We start from the raw sequence: 17,791 nt of genomic DNA on the forward strand, positions 1-17,791 counted from the left end.
GATGTGTCTGGTGGTGTGTCTCAGAGGTGTGTAAGTGTTGTAAGGTTGTGCCGGTTCTCAATTGTTGTGCAGTGTTTACACGTGAATCTTGGGGTGTCGCGTGTTGTGTCTCAGAGGTGTGTAAGTGTTGTAAGGTTGTGCCGGTTCTCAATTGTTGTGCAGTAGTTTACAGGTGAATCTTGGGGTGTCGCGTGTTGTGTCTCAGAGGTGTGTAAATGTTGTAAGGTTGTGCCGGTTCTCAATTGTTGCGCAGTAGTTTACAGGTGAATCTTGGGTGTGTCGGGTGGTGTGTTCTCTGGCCTCACATGCCACCCCCGGTTCTTCTTCCTGAGGATGTCAATCTTCTGTTCATTCCCCAGTTTGTGAACTGACTCATACAGTAGGAGAGTCCCCATCTTAGTAGTCTGTAGTTTTCTCCTAACTGGGGCAGAGCACTAGGAAGTGGAGGCCATGGTCGCGTTCTTGAGATATTTGAGCTTGCTCCGCTCTCCATTTCACCTCTTGTTGTTCTTTTTCGATGTGTGTCTTGTGGTCACTGATTTACTATCTGGTCACTAGTCCTCTGGGTGGGGTTCTCTACAGGGAGTGATTACTCTGCTAGCCTCTATTTCATGTTTTTATTTAGAGGCATTTGGTTTTGCTCTGTCTCTGTTTAGGTTTCTCAAATAGGTTTCACATTTTATTTCCCCTTTCACAACAACTGCACAACTAAACATGAAATTCGACGTACGGGCACAATGACCAATGAGAAAACTACTTCTTAAACCCTATGCACTCCCACTCACACCGTGCTTCACACACAAATACACAGCACACACACACACACACACACACACTCACCGCACAATCCTCACACCCAACCGACATCACACCCTTAAGCTCTACCTTGCCAACACTATAACACACACCCTACACCAATCACAACCAGACAACACAACATCTTGAACTCACTTCCAGAGGTTAACACAACATTCTACAGTGCACCCACAGCACTCATCGACTCCATGTTTCTTCCTGCCTAGAAGCATTCCTACCCTTAGCAATCTTGCAACTGTCCAGACATGTTCAACTTGCCTCTTGAAGTAACCCTCACTTCTGCACTTCACACCGCAACACACCACTAACAAAGTGACCTGATGCTCCCTCTCAGCTCCAACATGCCCCCCCCCCCGACCCTAATAAACAACAGCACCTGCCCTCGGACCCACACACATGGCACACTCTGCATAAACCTCCACTAACAACCCCAGCTCAAGGCCATAACTCAACACCTGCCTCCCTCCTCGGTGCCAGGGCCCCACTCACGCATGGCAGGTAAGTGCAAGCGCCCAATGCTGGATTTCTTTATTAAGAAGGCCAAAGTTCCCAAAGTTGTGAATCTTACAACTCCTCCAGACGCCAAAGTACACGACCAGAGGGTGGGAACACAAGGGTGATGACCTCAGGCCCCTGTGTGAGGCTGTATGTGACCTCAGACCCCTTAGTGAGGCGCTATGAATACTGGAGGCAGGGAGACAGAGGGACAACTGAAGGACCCAAGCTGGGAACAGAAGGGTAACCTCAGGCCCCTATGAGTGGCGCTATGTGACCTCAGGCCCCTGTGCGAGGCGCTATGTGACCTCAGGCCCCTATGTGAGGCGCTATGTGACCTCAGGCCCCTATGTGAGGCCTTATGAATACTGGAGGCAGAGAGACAGAGGGACAACTGAAGGACCCAAGCTGGGAACAGAAGGGTAACCTCAGGCCCCTATTTGAGGCACTATGTGACCTCAGGCCCCTATGTGAGGCACTATGTGACCTCAGGCCCCTGTGCGTGACGCTATGTGAAACAAAATACTGAGGCAGGGAGACAGAGGGACAACTGAAGGACCCAAGATGGGAACAGAAGGGTAACCTCAGGCCCCTATGTGTGGCGCTATGTGACCTCAGGCCCCTATGTGAGGCGCTATGTGACCTCAGGCCCCTGTGTGAGGCGCTATGAATACTGGAGGCAGAGAGACAGAGGGACAACTGAAGGACCGAAGCTGGGAACAGAAGGGTAACCTCATGCCCCTATGTGAGGCGCTATGTGGCCTCAGGCCCCTGCGCGAGGCGCTATGTAAACAGAATACTGGAGGCAGGGAGACAGAGGGACAACTGAAGGACCCAAGCTGGGAACAGAAGGGTAACCTCAGGCCCCTGTGTGAGGCGCTATGTGACCTCAGGCCCCTGTGCGAGGCGCTATGTAAACAGAATACTGGAGGCAGGGAGACAGAGGGACAACTGAAGGACCCAAGCTGGGAACAGAAGAGTAACCTCAGCCCCTATGTGAGGCGCTATTTGTGACCTCCGGCCCCTGTGTGAGGCGCTATATAAACATAATACTGGAGGCAGGGAGACAGAGGGACAACTGAAGGGCCAAAGCTGGGAACAGAAGGGTAACCTCAGGTCCCTATGTGAGTCGCTATGTGACCTCAGGCCCCTGTGTGAGGCGCTATGTGACCTCATGCCCCTGTGCGAGGCGCTATGTAAACAGAATACTGGAGGCAGGGAGACAGAAGGACAACTGAAGGACCCAAGCTGGGAACAGAAGGGTAACCTCAGCCCCTATGTGAGGCACTATGTGACCTCAGGCCCCTGTGTGAGGCGCTATGTAAACAGAATACTGGAGGCAGGGAGACAGAGGGACAACTGAAGGACCCAAGTTGGGAACAGAAGGGTAACCTCAGGTCCCTATGTGAGGCGTTATTTGTGACCTCAGGCCCCTGTGTGAGGCGCTTTGTGACCTCAGGCCCCTGTGTGTGGCGCTATTTGTGACTTCAGGCCCCTGTGTGAGGCGCTATGTGACCTCAGGCCCCTGTGCGAGGCGCTAGTTACACAGAATACCGGATACAGGGACGCAGAGCCTAGAATCAGCTTGGCAATAGCATCAAATGTAGGTCCTCTGAATCCCACACCCTAACCTCTGCCAAGGGCCTAAGATCCCGTTTATCTATCTATCTATCTATCTATCTATCTATCTATCTATCTATCTATCTATCTATCTATCTATCTATCTATCTATCTATCTATCTATCTATCTATCTATCGCCCTCAGTCTATCTATCTATCTATCTATCTATCTATCTATCTATCTATCTATCTATCTATCTATCTATCTATCTATCTATCTATCCATCTATCTATCTATCTATCGCCCTCAGTCTATCTATCTATCTATCTATCTATCTATCTATCTATCTATCTATCTATCTATCTATCTATCTATCTATCTATCTATCTATCTATCTATCTATCTATCTATCGCCCTCAGTCTATCTATCTATCTATCTATCTATCTATCTATCTATCTATCTATCTATCTATCTATCTATCTATCTATCTATCGCCCTCAGTCTATCTATCTATCTATCTATCTATCTATCTATCTATCTATCTATCTATCTATCTATCTATCTATCGCCCTCAGTCTATCTATCTATCTATCTATCTATCTATCTATCTATCTATCTATCTATCTATCTATCTATCTATCTATCTATCTATCTATCTATCTATCTATCTGTCTGTCTTTTCCTATATTTCCTATATGTCTACATATCACCCCGTCTGTCTCCCTGACAAGCTCTTTTTCTTTGAGTTCCCCTTCTGGGTATTACAGCACCTCCTGTTATTATTTTTTAACTTTTTTGTTTCAAGAAATTAAGAAATAAAGGCCCTTTGTGCAAGTTCCTGTCGCGGAAGTAAGTAAAGTGAGTTTCCAGTTCCTTGTTAAACAAACCACACGGAGGCATCACCAAGATAATTACACAAACCACAGCCTGAGAACGCAAACATGATTGTACCCTGGAGCCTTTGAACCTCTGGGGCTCGTGGGCTAAGCTCCAGCCCGTGTGACATCACTGGCAGAAGGGGCTGAGGGCTGCTCCAAGCACAAGAGGCGTGGACCCCTTCCTGGGAGTGAGGCACTAGGTCTTTAGCACCACACAGGAGACATTCTCTGAGGAGCAGCACTGAGATCTTACAACACTGTGTGTATACAAAGGTATTTGTGAAATACAAACACTGAGCCACTGAGGCATCCTTGGCAAACACAAGACTCTTCACTTGAGAATAGTTACTGAGGGACCCTCAACAAACACAAGACTCTTCACTTGAGAATAGTCACTGAGGGACCCTCGACAAACACAAGACTCTTCACTTGAGAATAGTCACTGAGGGACCCTCGACAAACACAAGACTCTTCACTTGAGAATAGTCACTGAGGGACCTCGACAAACACAAGACTCTTCACTTGAGAATAGTCACTGAGGGACCCTCGACAAACACAAGACTCTTCACCTGAGAATAGTCACTGAGGGACCCTCGACAAACACAAGACTCTTCACTTGAGAATAGTCACTGAGTGAGCCTCGACAAACACAAGACTTTTCACTTAAGAATAGTCACTGAGGGACCCTCGACAAACACAAGACGCTTCACTTGAGAATAGTCACTGAGTGAGCCTCGACAAACACAAGACTCTTCACTTGAGAATAGTCACTGAGGGACCCTCGACAAACACATGACGCTTCACTTGAGAGATGTCACTGAGGGACCCTCGACAAACACATGACGCTTCCCTTGAGAGATGTCACTGAGGGACCCTCGACAAACACATGATGATTCACGTGAGAGATGTCACTGAGGGACCCTCGACAAACACAAGACGCTTCACTTGAGAATAGTCACTGAGTGAGCCTCGACAAACACAAGACTCTTCACTTGAGAATAGTCACTGAGGGACCCTCGACAAACACAAGATGCTTCACTTGAGAATAGTCACTGAGGGACACTCGACAAACACAAGACTCTTCACTTGAGAATAGTCACTGAGGGACCCTCGACAAACACAAGACTCTTCACTTGAGAATAGTCACTGAGGGACACTCGACAAACACAAGACTCTTCACTTGAGAATAGTCAATGAGGAACCCTCGACAAACACAAGACGCTTCACTTGAGAATAGTCACTGAGGAACCCTCGACAAACACAAGACGCTTCACTTGAGAATAGTCACTGAGTGAGCCTCGACAAACACAAGACTCTTCACTTGAGAATAGTCACTGAGGGACCCTCGACAAACACAAGATGCTTCACTTGATAATAGTCACGAGGGACCCTCGACAAACACAAGACGCTTCACTTGAGAATAGTCACTGAGGGACCCTTGACAAACACAAGATGCTTCACTTGAGATTAGTCACTGAGGGACCCTCTACAAACACAAGACTCTTCACTTGAGAATAGTCACTGAGGGACCCTCGACAAACACAAGACTCTTCACTTGGGAAGAGTCACTGAGGGACCCTCGGCAAACACAAGACTCTTCACTTGAAAATAGTCACTGAGGGGCCCTCGACAAACACAAGACGCTTCACTTGAGAATAGTCTCTGAGGGACCCTCGACAAACACAAGACTCTTCACTTGAGAATAGTCACTGAGTGACCCTCGACAAACAGAAGACTCTTCACTTGAGATTAGTCACTGAGGGACCCTCGACAAACACAAGACTCTTCACTTGGAAAGAGTCACCGAGGGACCCTCTGCAAACACAAGACTCTTCACTTGAAAATAGTCACTGAGGGACCCTCGACAAACACAAGACGCTTCACTTGAGAATAGTCTCTGAGGGACCCTCGACAAACACAAGACTCTTCACTTGAGAATAGTCACTGAGGGACCCTCGACAAACACATGACGCTTCACTTGAGAGATGTCACTGAGGGACCTTCGACAAACACATGACACTTCCCTTGAGAGATGTCGCTGAGGGGCCCTCGACAAACACATGATGCTTCACTTGAGAGATGTCACTGAGGGACCCTCGACAAACACATGACGCTTCCCTTGAGAGATGTCACTGAGGGACCCTCGACAAACACAAGACTCTTCACTTGAGAATAGTCACTGAGGGACCCTCTGCAAACACAAGACTCTTCACTTGAAAATAGTCACTGAGGGACCCTCGACAAACACATGATGCTTCACTTGAGAGATGTTACTGAGGGACCCTCGACAAACACATGACGCTTCACTTGAGAGAGGTCACTGAGGAACCCTCGACAAACACTTGACGCTTCACTTGAGAGATGTTACTGAGGGACCCTCAACAAACGCATGACGCTTCACTTGAGAGATGTCACTGAGGAACCCTCGACAAACACATGACGCTTCACTTGAGAGATGTTACTGAGGGACCCTCAACAAACACATGACGCTTCACTTGAGAGATGTCACTAAGGGACCCTCGACAAACACATGACGCTTCCAGCCGCGGCCCGTGCAGGTAAGAGCGGTGGGGCGGTGCGGCCCAGAAGGGGGGGATTTCAGCAACCAACGTAAATACTTATTTAATTTTCCCTTGTTGTCTGTCCAAATCCCCACCCACCGGGCCCCACTGTTCTTACCTGCAAGGGTCACAGCTGTTCACTTCGTTTGAGGGGAGTCATTGAGGGACACTCGACAAACACATGACGCTTCACTTGAGAGATGTCACTGAGGGACCCTCGACAAACACATGACGCTTCACTTTAGAGATGTCACTGAGGGACCCTCGAAAAAAACATGACTCTTCACAGAAGGAGACACTGAGGGACCCTCGAAAAACACATGACACTTCACAGAAGGAGACACTGAGGGACCCTGGGCAAGTACATGACATTTCATTTGAGAGGAGTCACTCAACAAATACATGACGCTTCATTTGAGAGGGGTCACTGAGTGATCCTCGATAAAACACGACGCTTAACTTGAAAAGGGTCACTGAGGGATCCTCAACAAACACATGACGCTTCACTTGAGAGAAGTCACTGAGGGACTCTTGACAAAGGTATAACTCTTCACTTGAGAGGATTCACTGAGTGACCCTCGACAATCACATGACGCTCCACTTGTGAGGAGTCACTGAGGGACCCTCGACAAACACATGCCGCTTCACTTGAGAGATGTCACTGAGGGACCCTCGACAAGCATATGACACTTCACTTGAGAGATGTCACTGAGGGACCCTCGACAAACACATGACGCTTCACTTGAGAGATGTCACTGAGGGACCCTCGACAAACATTTGACGCTTCATTTGAGAGGGGTCACTGAGGGATCCTCGATAAAACACGACACTTAACTTGAAAAGGGTCACTGAGGGATACTCAACAAACACATGAAGCTTCACTTGAGAGAAGTCACTGAGGGACCCTTGACAATCACATGACGCTCCACTTGTGAGAAGTCACTGAGGGACCCTCGACAAACACATGACGCTTCACTTGAGAGGAGTCACTGAGGGACTCCAGGCAAACACATCACGCTTCACTTGAGAAGAGTCACTGAGGGACCCTCGAAAAACACATGACGTTTCATTTAAGAAGTGTCACTGAAGGACCGTTGACATACACAAGACACTTCACAGACGGAGTCACTGAGGGACCCTCAACAAACATGTGATGCTCCATTTGTAAGGAGTCTCTGAGGGACCCCCAACAAACACATCACACTTCACTTGAGAGAAGTCACTGAGGGATCCTCGAAAAACATATGATGCTCCATTTGTGAGGAGTCATTGAGGGACCCCAGGTAAACACATCACACTTCACTTGAGAAGAGTCACTGTGGGACCCTCGAAAAACACATGACGTTTCATTTGAGAGGAGTCACAGAGGGATCCTCAACAAACATGTGACGCTCCATTTGTGAGGAGTCATTGAGGGACCCTAGACAAACACATGATGCATCACTTGAGAAGAGTCACTGAGGGACCCTCGACAAACATGTGACATTTCATTTGAGAGGAGTCACTGAGGGACCCTCGACAATCACATGACGCTTCACTTGAGAGGAGTCAAACACCTGATTCTCTCCCTGAGACGAGTCACTGAGAGATTCTAGAACAACACATAATGTGTTACTAAAAAGCGGTACTGTGGCCCCAGCCAAATCGAAGTTGCGTCGATTGAAACGAATCACTGAGGCAAACAGTCTTACCTCTACACAGATCTTTCGACGCCCAACAGAGTCAGGTCAAGTTAATGAGACTTCAATTTATTTTGCTGCCAGGTAGAGAATTTGTAGAAAAGTGCTGGTCTTTTGCAAGAACATCGCCTTTCGTTTATGTCATTATAGAATCGCATCGACGCACCACCTGAGGTGCTTCTGTGTGAACCTAGATGACGAGTGCCGACGTCTGCCCATTATACTAATTGTTAGATAAAAGATCATGCAAGGATGTGGTCCCTTTCGCCGCATGTCCCTCTCACGCATACATGCCAAACATTTCAACACATTCAAGAAGGAGGGTTTTACGGAAGAAAAAGCTTTGACTGTATTTGAGAAATATAGATTCTAGCAAAACATATGGAAGAGTCACCCCCTTAAATAAAAAGGGTTGTCATGTATGCCTGAGTAGAGCCGCTTGGCTCCTAACTAAACACAAGACAAACTCTATTTGAAAGAACCGAGATTCAAGCTTAGCACAAGCAGCCCATCTGAAAGGAGAAAAGAATCCAAACCAACCACAAGACAAACCTTACCTGATAGACCTCAGATGGAGGCGTAGCACAAGCAGCCCACTGCAGAGGAAGAACAAAAACCAAACCAAAGGAAAGATAAATTATATCCGATTGACCTCAGATTCAAACATAGCACAAGCAGCCCACCTAAAAGGAAGCGCAGAACTCAATTCAAACACAAGACAAACCTTACGTGATTGACCTCAGATGGAGGCGTAGTTCAAGCAGTCCACTGCAGAAGAAGAACAAAAACCAAACCAAAGACAATGTAAACTCTGTCTGATGAACTTCAGATTCAAACATAGATTGCTTGATTCTTTTGAGTAGATTAATTCAGATACTCTTTCAAATTGGAAAAAGAATAACTGTGAGTATATTAATCATTGAATATACGATAAATTTTGGTTTGGACCATTGTTTTTTCTTGACAGTATCGAATACCCAGGTCCAAAAACCTTGTTGGGTTACCCCATTTTTATAATGGTCACCTGAGAGGAGGAGCAGAACCCAAACCAAATACAAGACAAACCCTTACTGATGGAGCTCAGATTCAGATGTAGCACAAGCCGCCCACTGGAGAAGAAGAACAAAACCCACACCAACACAAGCACACCTCACCTGGTGGAACTCAGATTCAGCTGTAGCACAAACAGACCACTGGAGAGGAAGAACAGAAACCAAACCAGAGACAAGAAAACTCGAGGAAGAACAAAAACTAAACCAAAGACAAGATAAACTCTATCGGATGGCCCTCAGATTCACACGTAGACAAGCAGCCCACATAAGAGAAGGAACAAAACCCAAACCATCACAAGACAAACCCTACTTGATGGCGTTCAGATTCAGGTGTAGCACAAGCTGCCTACTGGAGAAGAAGAACAGCAACCAAACCAAAGACAAGATAAGCTTGATCAGTTGGATCAGAGATTCAGGTGTTGCACAAGCAGCCCGCTGGAGATGAGGAACTGAATCCAAACCAAACACAAGACAAACCTTAGCTGATGGACCTCAGTTTCAAAAGAAGCACATGCAGCCCACCTGAGAGGAGGAACAGAATCCAAACCAAACACACGACAAACCCTACTTGATGGAGCCAGGAGCTGGAAGTCAGGTGTAGTACAAGCATCCCAATGAAAGGAGGAACAGACCAAATAGAACCAAACACAAGACAAACCTTACCGGATACGCCTCAGATTCACACATAGCACAAGCAGCCCACCTGAGAGGAGGAACGGATTCCAAACCAAACACATGACAAACTCTACCTGATGAAGGAAGCTGAGATTCCAGCATAGCACTAGCAAGTTACCTGAGAGAAAGAACAGAACACAAGACAAACTCTATCTGATGGACCTCAGATTCTGGTGTAGCACAAGTAACCAACATGAGAGGAGGTGTTGAACCAGCAACCTCAACACATATTCCTGGTAGACAGAACTGAGGCTACTTTTATCATCCAGGCTTGAAAGAGAAGAAGTGTCTATAGAGTGATGCATTAGTGATACCCTCCAAAGACAATAGAAACACGTCAAAGAGCTATAAAATTGACATCGTCCTCACAATCAGATGACAACACCCTGAAAACCTGATCAATCACTACATGAAAGAGAGCTACCTCCAGACCAACAAAACCACAGGAACGGCCATGGGAAGCGGAAAATATTATGGGCCACCCCTACAACTAGAATCATATAGGCCATAGGTACCTTAAGCCCCAAACACCCATGTGAAGATGCAAACACCCTGAGAGCTGAGCAAGTCTCCAGTGGTATGGCTTGGGAGAGGCACTTGGGCAACCACAATACAACAATATCGTTCATGGGAAGCTGAACACACCCTGAAGTATGATGAACCACAAGAGTCACAGAGAGGAGGAGGCATCTGCCAGCTCAAACAACCACAAGAGCATCCAAAGGAAAATAAATAAACCCTACAACACCTCCTGTGCCTTACCCAGGGAGGGGCAGCCAGACTCCAAAAATAACCACAAGAACATAATGTGAAGATCACAATGCTCTGAGCCGCGGCCAACCATTAGAGGCATAATTAGGAAGAGGCACCCGGAGAACCCAACAACCACAAGTCCATTCTTTGGGTGGGAGTGGGGGGGGGTGACACTTTGACCTCCCACCTACCACGAAATGAAACTGGGGGGAGAGAGGTTATGGAAATACAGAGCAACACCAAGACATATGCCTCCAGGAAGGCACTAGAAAGAACTCTCAAATTGTTCCACTTTATTGTACAAGGTCCCAGGACTTCATAAAGATTGAAATGAGTGAAGTGTGAACGAAGCACTTAGAGACACCAGGGGTTGGGTGTCCTGGGTGATCATCAGCCTCCAGATGCAGTAGGAGCCTTCACCTTGTGCTGTTGGAACAAGGAGACTTACACCCCCTTGAATCCCTGAAAATTTAGGAGAACTGTCTTGTGCTCTACAGGTCGAGAGAGCCATTGGCCACAAAAAAACATAAGCCAATCACTAGATGAAGCCTTGGAAGAGGCCCTGAGACTCACACAAACAACCTCTCTAGGTAGAGGTACCGGAACCCTACAACCATGAGAGGTGGCCCCTGTGATCCCCTATACAGTGGGCATGCCCCACAGTCTGTATTGAAGCCCTCTACTGTAGTGGTCATGATTCATTCTATATCAACGCTACTGCGCCATGGTGACCGTTTACGCAGTGTTCTTGCCTAACACCCAGGGATGACCTTTGTGATGTCCTTGCATGTGGACCTCCTGCCACACCCCTGAGTTAAAGGCCTTCCTTTGCAATGGTCTTTACAGCAGTGTTCATGCTATGTCCCAAGAGTGATAAGGCCCTCCTCTGCAGAGGTCTTTTATGTGGTGTTCCTGACAGACCCCTAAGTATTGAGTACATTCTCCATGGTGACGTCTGTGTTCATGCCGTTATCTGTAGTGTAAGTTCCAAGCTTGAACAGATAGTGCGGTCCACCTGCTACTGAAAGACTCCCTGTCAGACTAGAGTGCTGCTGTCTGTGAGTGGATCATTTTTCAACCATCATTTGAAAATAATTGTCCTCCCAAACTAAGTATTGCGAACGACTGAATTGAACCTCATTCTGCATTATTCACCCAACAGCATAACTACATTAGTGCTTCATAAATATTCACTTGAGAACAGATAATCCCTTTAAATCTAATTAAACCCCACTCTACATTGGCACAACCAAGGCAGCATTGACCGGTGAGTTGAAAGGACCATTTTGTTCCCCTGATAATTAAATGTGAATAATTAAACAGTGGCTGTTATAGGTTGAACATCTGACCAATACAGATTCATTTTGTTTTAAGTATCTGGATTACTTTATGAATTCCCTCCTGTGATGAACTCTGACTACTCCAGTAGCACTTTTAATGAGTGTAGTGGGTGAATGTAAAGACAACTGAAATAGTCAGTTTATTGTCCTGATGATGGTCTTGAGCATACTTGGGGGAAAAGAGACCGAAACGCTGACATTGTATGCTAGTTCTGCTTAAAACAGTTCTGTCCGGAAACAGAATCCATGAATTTACTATTGGATTATATGTTTGTTTCTTAAGAGCATTCACAATTATTATGCACCTCCCCTGTATATAGAATTTTTTCATAATATTTTGCATTAAAAAGGAGTGTTGGTGCAGGCTTTGCCACTCAGCCTTCAGTACCATACAAAGACTTGTGCATGCAAGGGTATTTTTATTTCATAAACTGTGGGTTGTAATACATGTGCTACCTTGTCTATGACTGTAAGAAAATAATGAAATGTATATAAAAAAACGGTGTGTTTTTTAAATTGGATCCGAAGCTCTCAAAATGGTTTGCTCAATGCTGAATTTCTGCAACTCAGATTCTTGTTATATTTTGTTGATATTTTGCTGTGACCTATTTAATTGAATTACCCTAATTGCAAAAAAACCATTCAAGACAACTATTCATCGGCGAGTGGGTGTTGGATGACATTCCAATTCAGGAAGCACAAAGTCGCCATTATTACTGAATGCGTCAGCCAGGTCTCAGGACAGGACAGTCCACACATTCTGATGTCCTGATTAAACCAACAAGTGCATGGGACAACGCATATGTCAATATTTTCACCTTACTTTTAACTCAAGTGTTACTCAGAGTCAGGCTTTGTTGAGGTAAGTGCTAGCATTGACACACCTAAGAATTCACTTACAAAGATCACTCTTGCATCTCCTCTGCCTAACAATGCCATTTATTTTACATGACGGTGCCAGGAGGATGGAGAGAGGGAGAAGTCATGAGATAGTTATGTACTCCTAAAGATAACAGTTATAGCCCAGAATAATAATAAAACCATAACATGCAGTGCTCAGCAGCAAATTGTAAATTACACATATAAAATTTGCATAAGACATAACTGCTATGAGGGTTGTCCGTCACCAGTACTGTGCAGCCAAACATCACCAAACGAACAGGCATGTAATAAGTGAAGAGATCTGTCACACATTACTGGACAATTTTGAGGACTTCAATATAGTCCATTAACTGCAGGTCCCAAATATCTATAGAATTGATGACTCTTTTACATCTCACAAAGACACTCAGATATAGGATGATAATAAAAATGTCCATTCAACAGATCTCTCCACTTCTCTCTCCCTCCAAGCATGCCAGCTCCGGCACACAACTATACACAAACTCTCAGACTGGACGACCCAATGCAGTCGCCAGCTAAGTATGGAACTGTGCATCAGTCTCTTACGCTTCATTCTCCAACACACTGCTATGCGCTGCGTCCCGTAACATCATACCCACATTTCATTTGTCATCACACATGTTAATCACACTGGAGTAAACGGAGTAATTTCAGTAATTATGCATTACTCTTGCGATGCAAAACTACCAAAATGGCACAATTACACCCCCTTGAATAGTTAAGGGAAGAATCCTAAGAAAAGAGCACAGAAACAACGAATTAAGAGAGAGTGAGCAGCTGCTGGCTACTGCTGTTCATGTCCGGTAGTACTTAGTGGTACTTACTTAACGCAAAATACATTCTTTGACGCATATTGGACACAGAGGCACATTTGTACTAAGAAAAGAGTGTGAAATGCTGGATTACACTTCCCACATGAATACACATAATTATGAGTAATTGTGCAGTAATTATGAGTAATTACACTAGAAAGAATTACGCCAGTTATGCACACCCCTACTACTTATGACGTAAATGTGAGCCACTCAACTCCAACGGGAGCAAGTGTGGCCACACTTGCACAAGTGCCATAGACCTTGTATCCTCAGTCGTCCTGTTGTCATGCAGAAGTACTTCAAAGTTCAGGTGCAGTGTAAAGTGTGCTTCAACGTTATGGTGCAGTAGAAAGAGAGTGTCAAAGTTCTGGTGCAGTATAAAGAGTGTTTCAACATTCTGGTGAAGTGTAATGAGTGTTTAAAAGTACTGGTGCAGTATAAAGAGTGCTTTAACGTTATATTGCTGTGTAAAGAGGTGCAGTGTAAAGAGCTCTTCAAAGTTCTGGTGCAGTATAAAGAGAACTTCAAAGTTCTGGTGCAGTGTAAAGAGTGCTTCAAAGTTCTTGTGCTGTATAAAGAGTGCTTCAAAGTTCTTGTGCTGTATAAAGAGTGCTTCAAAGTTCTTGTGCTGTATAAAGAGTGCATCAAAGTTCTTGTGCTGTATAAAGAGCGCTTCAGAGGTCTGGTGCAGTATAAAGAGTGCTTCAAAGTTCTGGTGCAGTGTAAAGAGTGCTTCAAAGTTCTAGTGCAGTATAAAGAGTGCTTCAAAGTTCTGGTGCAGTATAAAGAGTGCTTCAAAGTTCTGGTGCAGTAAAAAGAGTGTTTCAAAGTTCTGGTGCAGTATAAAGAGTGCTTCAATGTTCTGGTGCAGCGTAAAGAGTGTTTCAAAGTTCTTGTGCTGTATAAAGAGTGCTTCAAAGTTCTGGTGCAGTATAAAGAGCGCTTCAATGTTCCGGTGCAGTAAAAAGAGTGCTTCAATGTTCTGGTGCAATATAAAGCGTGCTTCAAAGGTCTGGTGCAGTATTAAGAGTGCTTCAAAGTTCTGGTGCAGTGTAAAGTGTGTTTCAAAGTTCTTATGCAGTATAAAGAGTGCTTTAACGTTATGGTGCAGTGTAAAGAGTGCTTCAAAGTTTTAGTGCAGTGTAAAGAGTGTTTAAAATTTCTGGTACAGTGAAAAGAGTGTTTAAAAGTTCTAGTGCAGTATAAAGAGTGTTTCAAAGTTCTGGTGCAGTATAAAGAGTGCCTCAAAGTTCTGGTGCAGCGTCAAGAGCTCTTTAGGGTGGTTCTGGTGCAATGTAAAGAGTGCCTCAAAGTTCTGGTGCAGCGTCAAGAGCTCTTTAAGGTGGTTCTGGTGCAGTGTAAAGAGTGCCTCAAAGTTCTGGTGCAGCGTCAAGAGCTCTTTAAGGTGGTTCTGGTGCAGTGTAAAGAGTGCTTCAAAGTTCTAGTGCAGTATAAAGAGTGCTTCAAATGTCTGGTGCAGTGTAAAGAGCGCTTCAAAGTTCTAGTGCAGTATAAAGAGTGCTTCAAAGTGCTGGTGCAGTAAAAAGAGTGGTTCAAGGTTCTTGTGCTGTATAAAGAGTGCTTCAAAGGCCTGGTGCAGTGTAAAGTGTGTTTCAAAGTTCAGGTGCAGTGTAAAGTGTGTTTCAAAGTTCTTGTGCAGTATAAAGAGTGCTTCAAAGGTGTGGTGCAGTGTAAAGAGCGCTTCAAAGTTCTAGTGCAGTATAAAGAGTGCTTCAAAGTTCTGGTGCAGTATAAAGAGTGCTTCAAAGGTGTGGTGCAGCGTAAAGAGTGTTTCAAAGTTCTTGTGCTGTATAAACAGGGGTGACTGCGAATATACTCACTACATGTCTCTGACTTCAGGCCGGGCAAGCCCAGTGCCAGGAGGAGTGTGGCAATCAGTGCCCCATTGGGTGACATCTCTGGCACGAGTCTCTTCGCGTGGAGTGAGTCCTGGCTGAAAGGTGATGGGTGGCAGGCAGAGTGTGGTGGCTGTCAGGCAGGGAGGGCCAGGTCCCGGGCAGAGTGATGGGTACCAGTCAGGTAGAGATAGCTACCAGTTAGACAGGTGCCAGGCAAGCAGTGACGGGTGCCTCGAAGGGAGTGATGGTGCTCATGCAGGCAGGCTCTTTTATAGTCGGCGAGCAGCCTCCGGGCAGTGTGAGGCAAGTGCCGGATTGCGTCAAACCCTAGTAATTCCCGTGCCATTGTGAAACACTCAGACTAGAAGCTTCGAACAATGAAACAAGATTATTCTGAAAGTCAGGGCTCTCCCTGGTCCGGGTCAGGGAGGCGCACAACGCGCTGCCTTTCCTGGCAGCAGATGTGATACATATTTGGCGCGCACAAAGGAAAACTGCCCAGGAAAAGAAAACATCAGGTGCTGACTGGCAGCGGTGGTGATAACAGGTCGATCTGCACTATGCAGGACAATTATTCTATCTGCCAATTATCCTAAGAACAAGGCCCAGGGGCTTTGTTCCCATGTTGATCTCATGAGGAATTTGAGGCTGCCAGGGGTCAAGTCCACGCCCACTTGAGTAAGTTGCTTTTTTTTAAACTAGGCAGATCTGTGACACCTTCCGTCTGACAATGTCACACAAAGCACCATACATGAAACTGGTGATGACAACTATCAAGGGGGAAACAACGGCCAGATGTTTGTGGTCCAAACCCTATGCGCAGCAGGGATTTGCTGCCTATGACATGTTGGCTACAGGGCAAGTCACTTACCTCTGTACACAGTCTGGTTGCCTCATTCCAGGCCTTAATTTGTTTTTTGTTTTTTTAATTAACCACTGCTTTCTCTCGAGACACTACATTAACTATAACTCGCCAGTCTAACATGCACTGTGTTCTCACAAATCATGTCATTTCAGTTGTCATGAGTGTTACAATAAACGCTATGGATTCGCATGCTATCAATGATGCAATAGGCAAGGCCTGAAGAAGGATGTGAAATAGTTAACGTAATATGGCGAGACAGACGATCAAACGGTGTACGGAGATGCTCGACTTACAGTAATTTCAAGGTGCTGTGTAAATTATAACTATGATTTATAGTAATTTGAAGGTAGTAAGTTATAAATGTAAGTTACAACTATGAGTAAGGTGGTACATAAATTATAAATGAAATTTATAACTATAACTTCAGAATGTCTAATGTTTGTGTAGTTTAAGTTGGGTTTGTATAGAAAGAAGAAATGCAGTTTTCCGAACTATAACTTATCCTTAACCTTTGGAAAGTTTCCAGCAGGGCAAAGATTCTAAGCAGGACATACAATGGCATGTTTATGAGAGGCTTGCGTCGGGTTGGCTCCATGCAACGCGGAACTTGAGTGCCGCAAACCTCAAAGTCAGATTTTTGAAACCACACAACGCCACTGTGCGTGGCTCTGAGAGCCTTCAACAATCTGGAGTCACGCAACGCCGCGCAAATCACTGCGTTGCGTTACTCTGCCCTGGGAAGATGTTCCATGGGCGTTGCCCCTGCAGGTAAGAGCAGTGGAGCGGAGGGGCCAGCAGGGGGGTGGGGGGGGGCATTTTGAGAGACGACCACAAGGGAAAAGTAAATATATAATTAATTTTCCCTCATGGTCGTCTCTCGAGATCCCCCCAGCCGGCCCCACTGCTCTTCCCTGCAGGGCTGCGGCTGCGTTACATGGGTAATCCCACAAAACTCCTGTGGTTTTTGACACATTCCCGGGTTTACCAGGACTGATCTCTCTTGCTCCATATTTCTTCCTCTGTCTCTGTGTGTGGAATACGCCTCCCAGGTGCCCCTTCCTGCACAAAGACAATCCTGCCAACAACACAGGCACCCTTGCACCATGGTTCAAGAGCGCCTGCCTTGGCGTTAGGCTGTCAAAAGGGCTCCAGTGCAGCAGAAAGGACAGGAATGTGCCATATTGATTTAACTATGGCATATTAATAAAAACCCTTGATAAAATAATTCCAATAAAAACGTTAACCCAGAGAGGTAAACCTTTCCCCCCGGTATACGGAATTACTGAAGGAAATGAAAAGTCAATGCAAAAACTTAGAAAGATACTAGAAAGGGGCTTATTCAGAACAACTGGGAGCTAAAATAATAGCTTATGCGGACGACATACAGCTGCTGTTCACCTGGCCTGCTACGGATTTGGACACTGCTATAAACCAGACTTGTCTCTCCACTGTTTTTAATTGGTTGGCTTCTGCCCAGTTAAAATGTAATGAAGACAAAACTGAAATCCTTCTTTATGGGCAGTTTCCACCACATTTTA

The 17,791-nt window shown here is 45.6% G+C and overlaps 1 protein-coding gene across 1 annotated transcript in view; it reads right to left on the minus strand.

Moving 5' to 3' along the window:
• Window positions 1-15,778, minus strand: part of LOC147736583 (transcobalamin-1-like) — an 82,666-nt gene extending 66,888 nt beyond the window's left edge. Inside the window, exon 1 of the mRNA XM_086953324.1 lies at window positions 15,371-15,778. Coding sequence (XP_086809450.1) covers window positions 15,371-15,446 — 76 coding nt within the window. The 5' untranslated portion in view covers window positions 15,447-15,778. The remainder of the gene's footprint in view (window positions 1-15,370) is intronic.
• Between the last annotated feature and the right edge of the window lie 2,013 nt (window positions 15,779-17,791).

Source organism: Lissotriton vulgaris, chromosome 1_2, assembly GCF_964263255.1.
Source record: "Lissotriton vulgaris chromosome 1_2, aLisVul1.2, whole genome shotgun sequence".
Classification (NCBI taxonomy): domain Eukaryota; kingdom Metazoa; phylum Chordata; class Amphibia; order Caudata; family Salamandridae; genus Lissotriton; species Lissotriton vulgaris.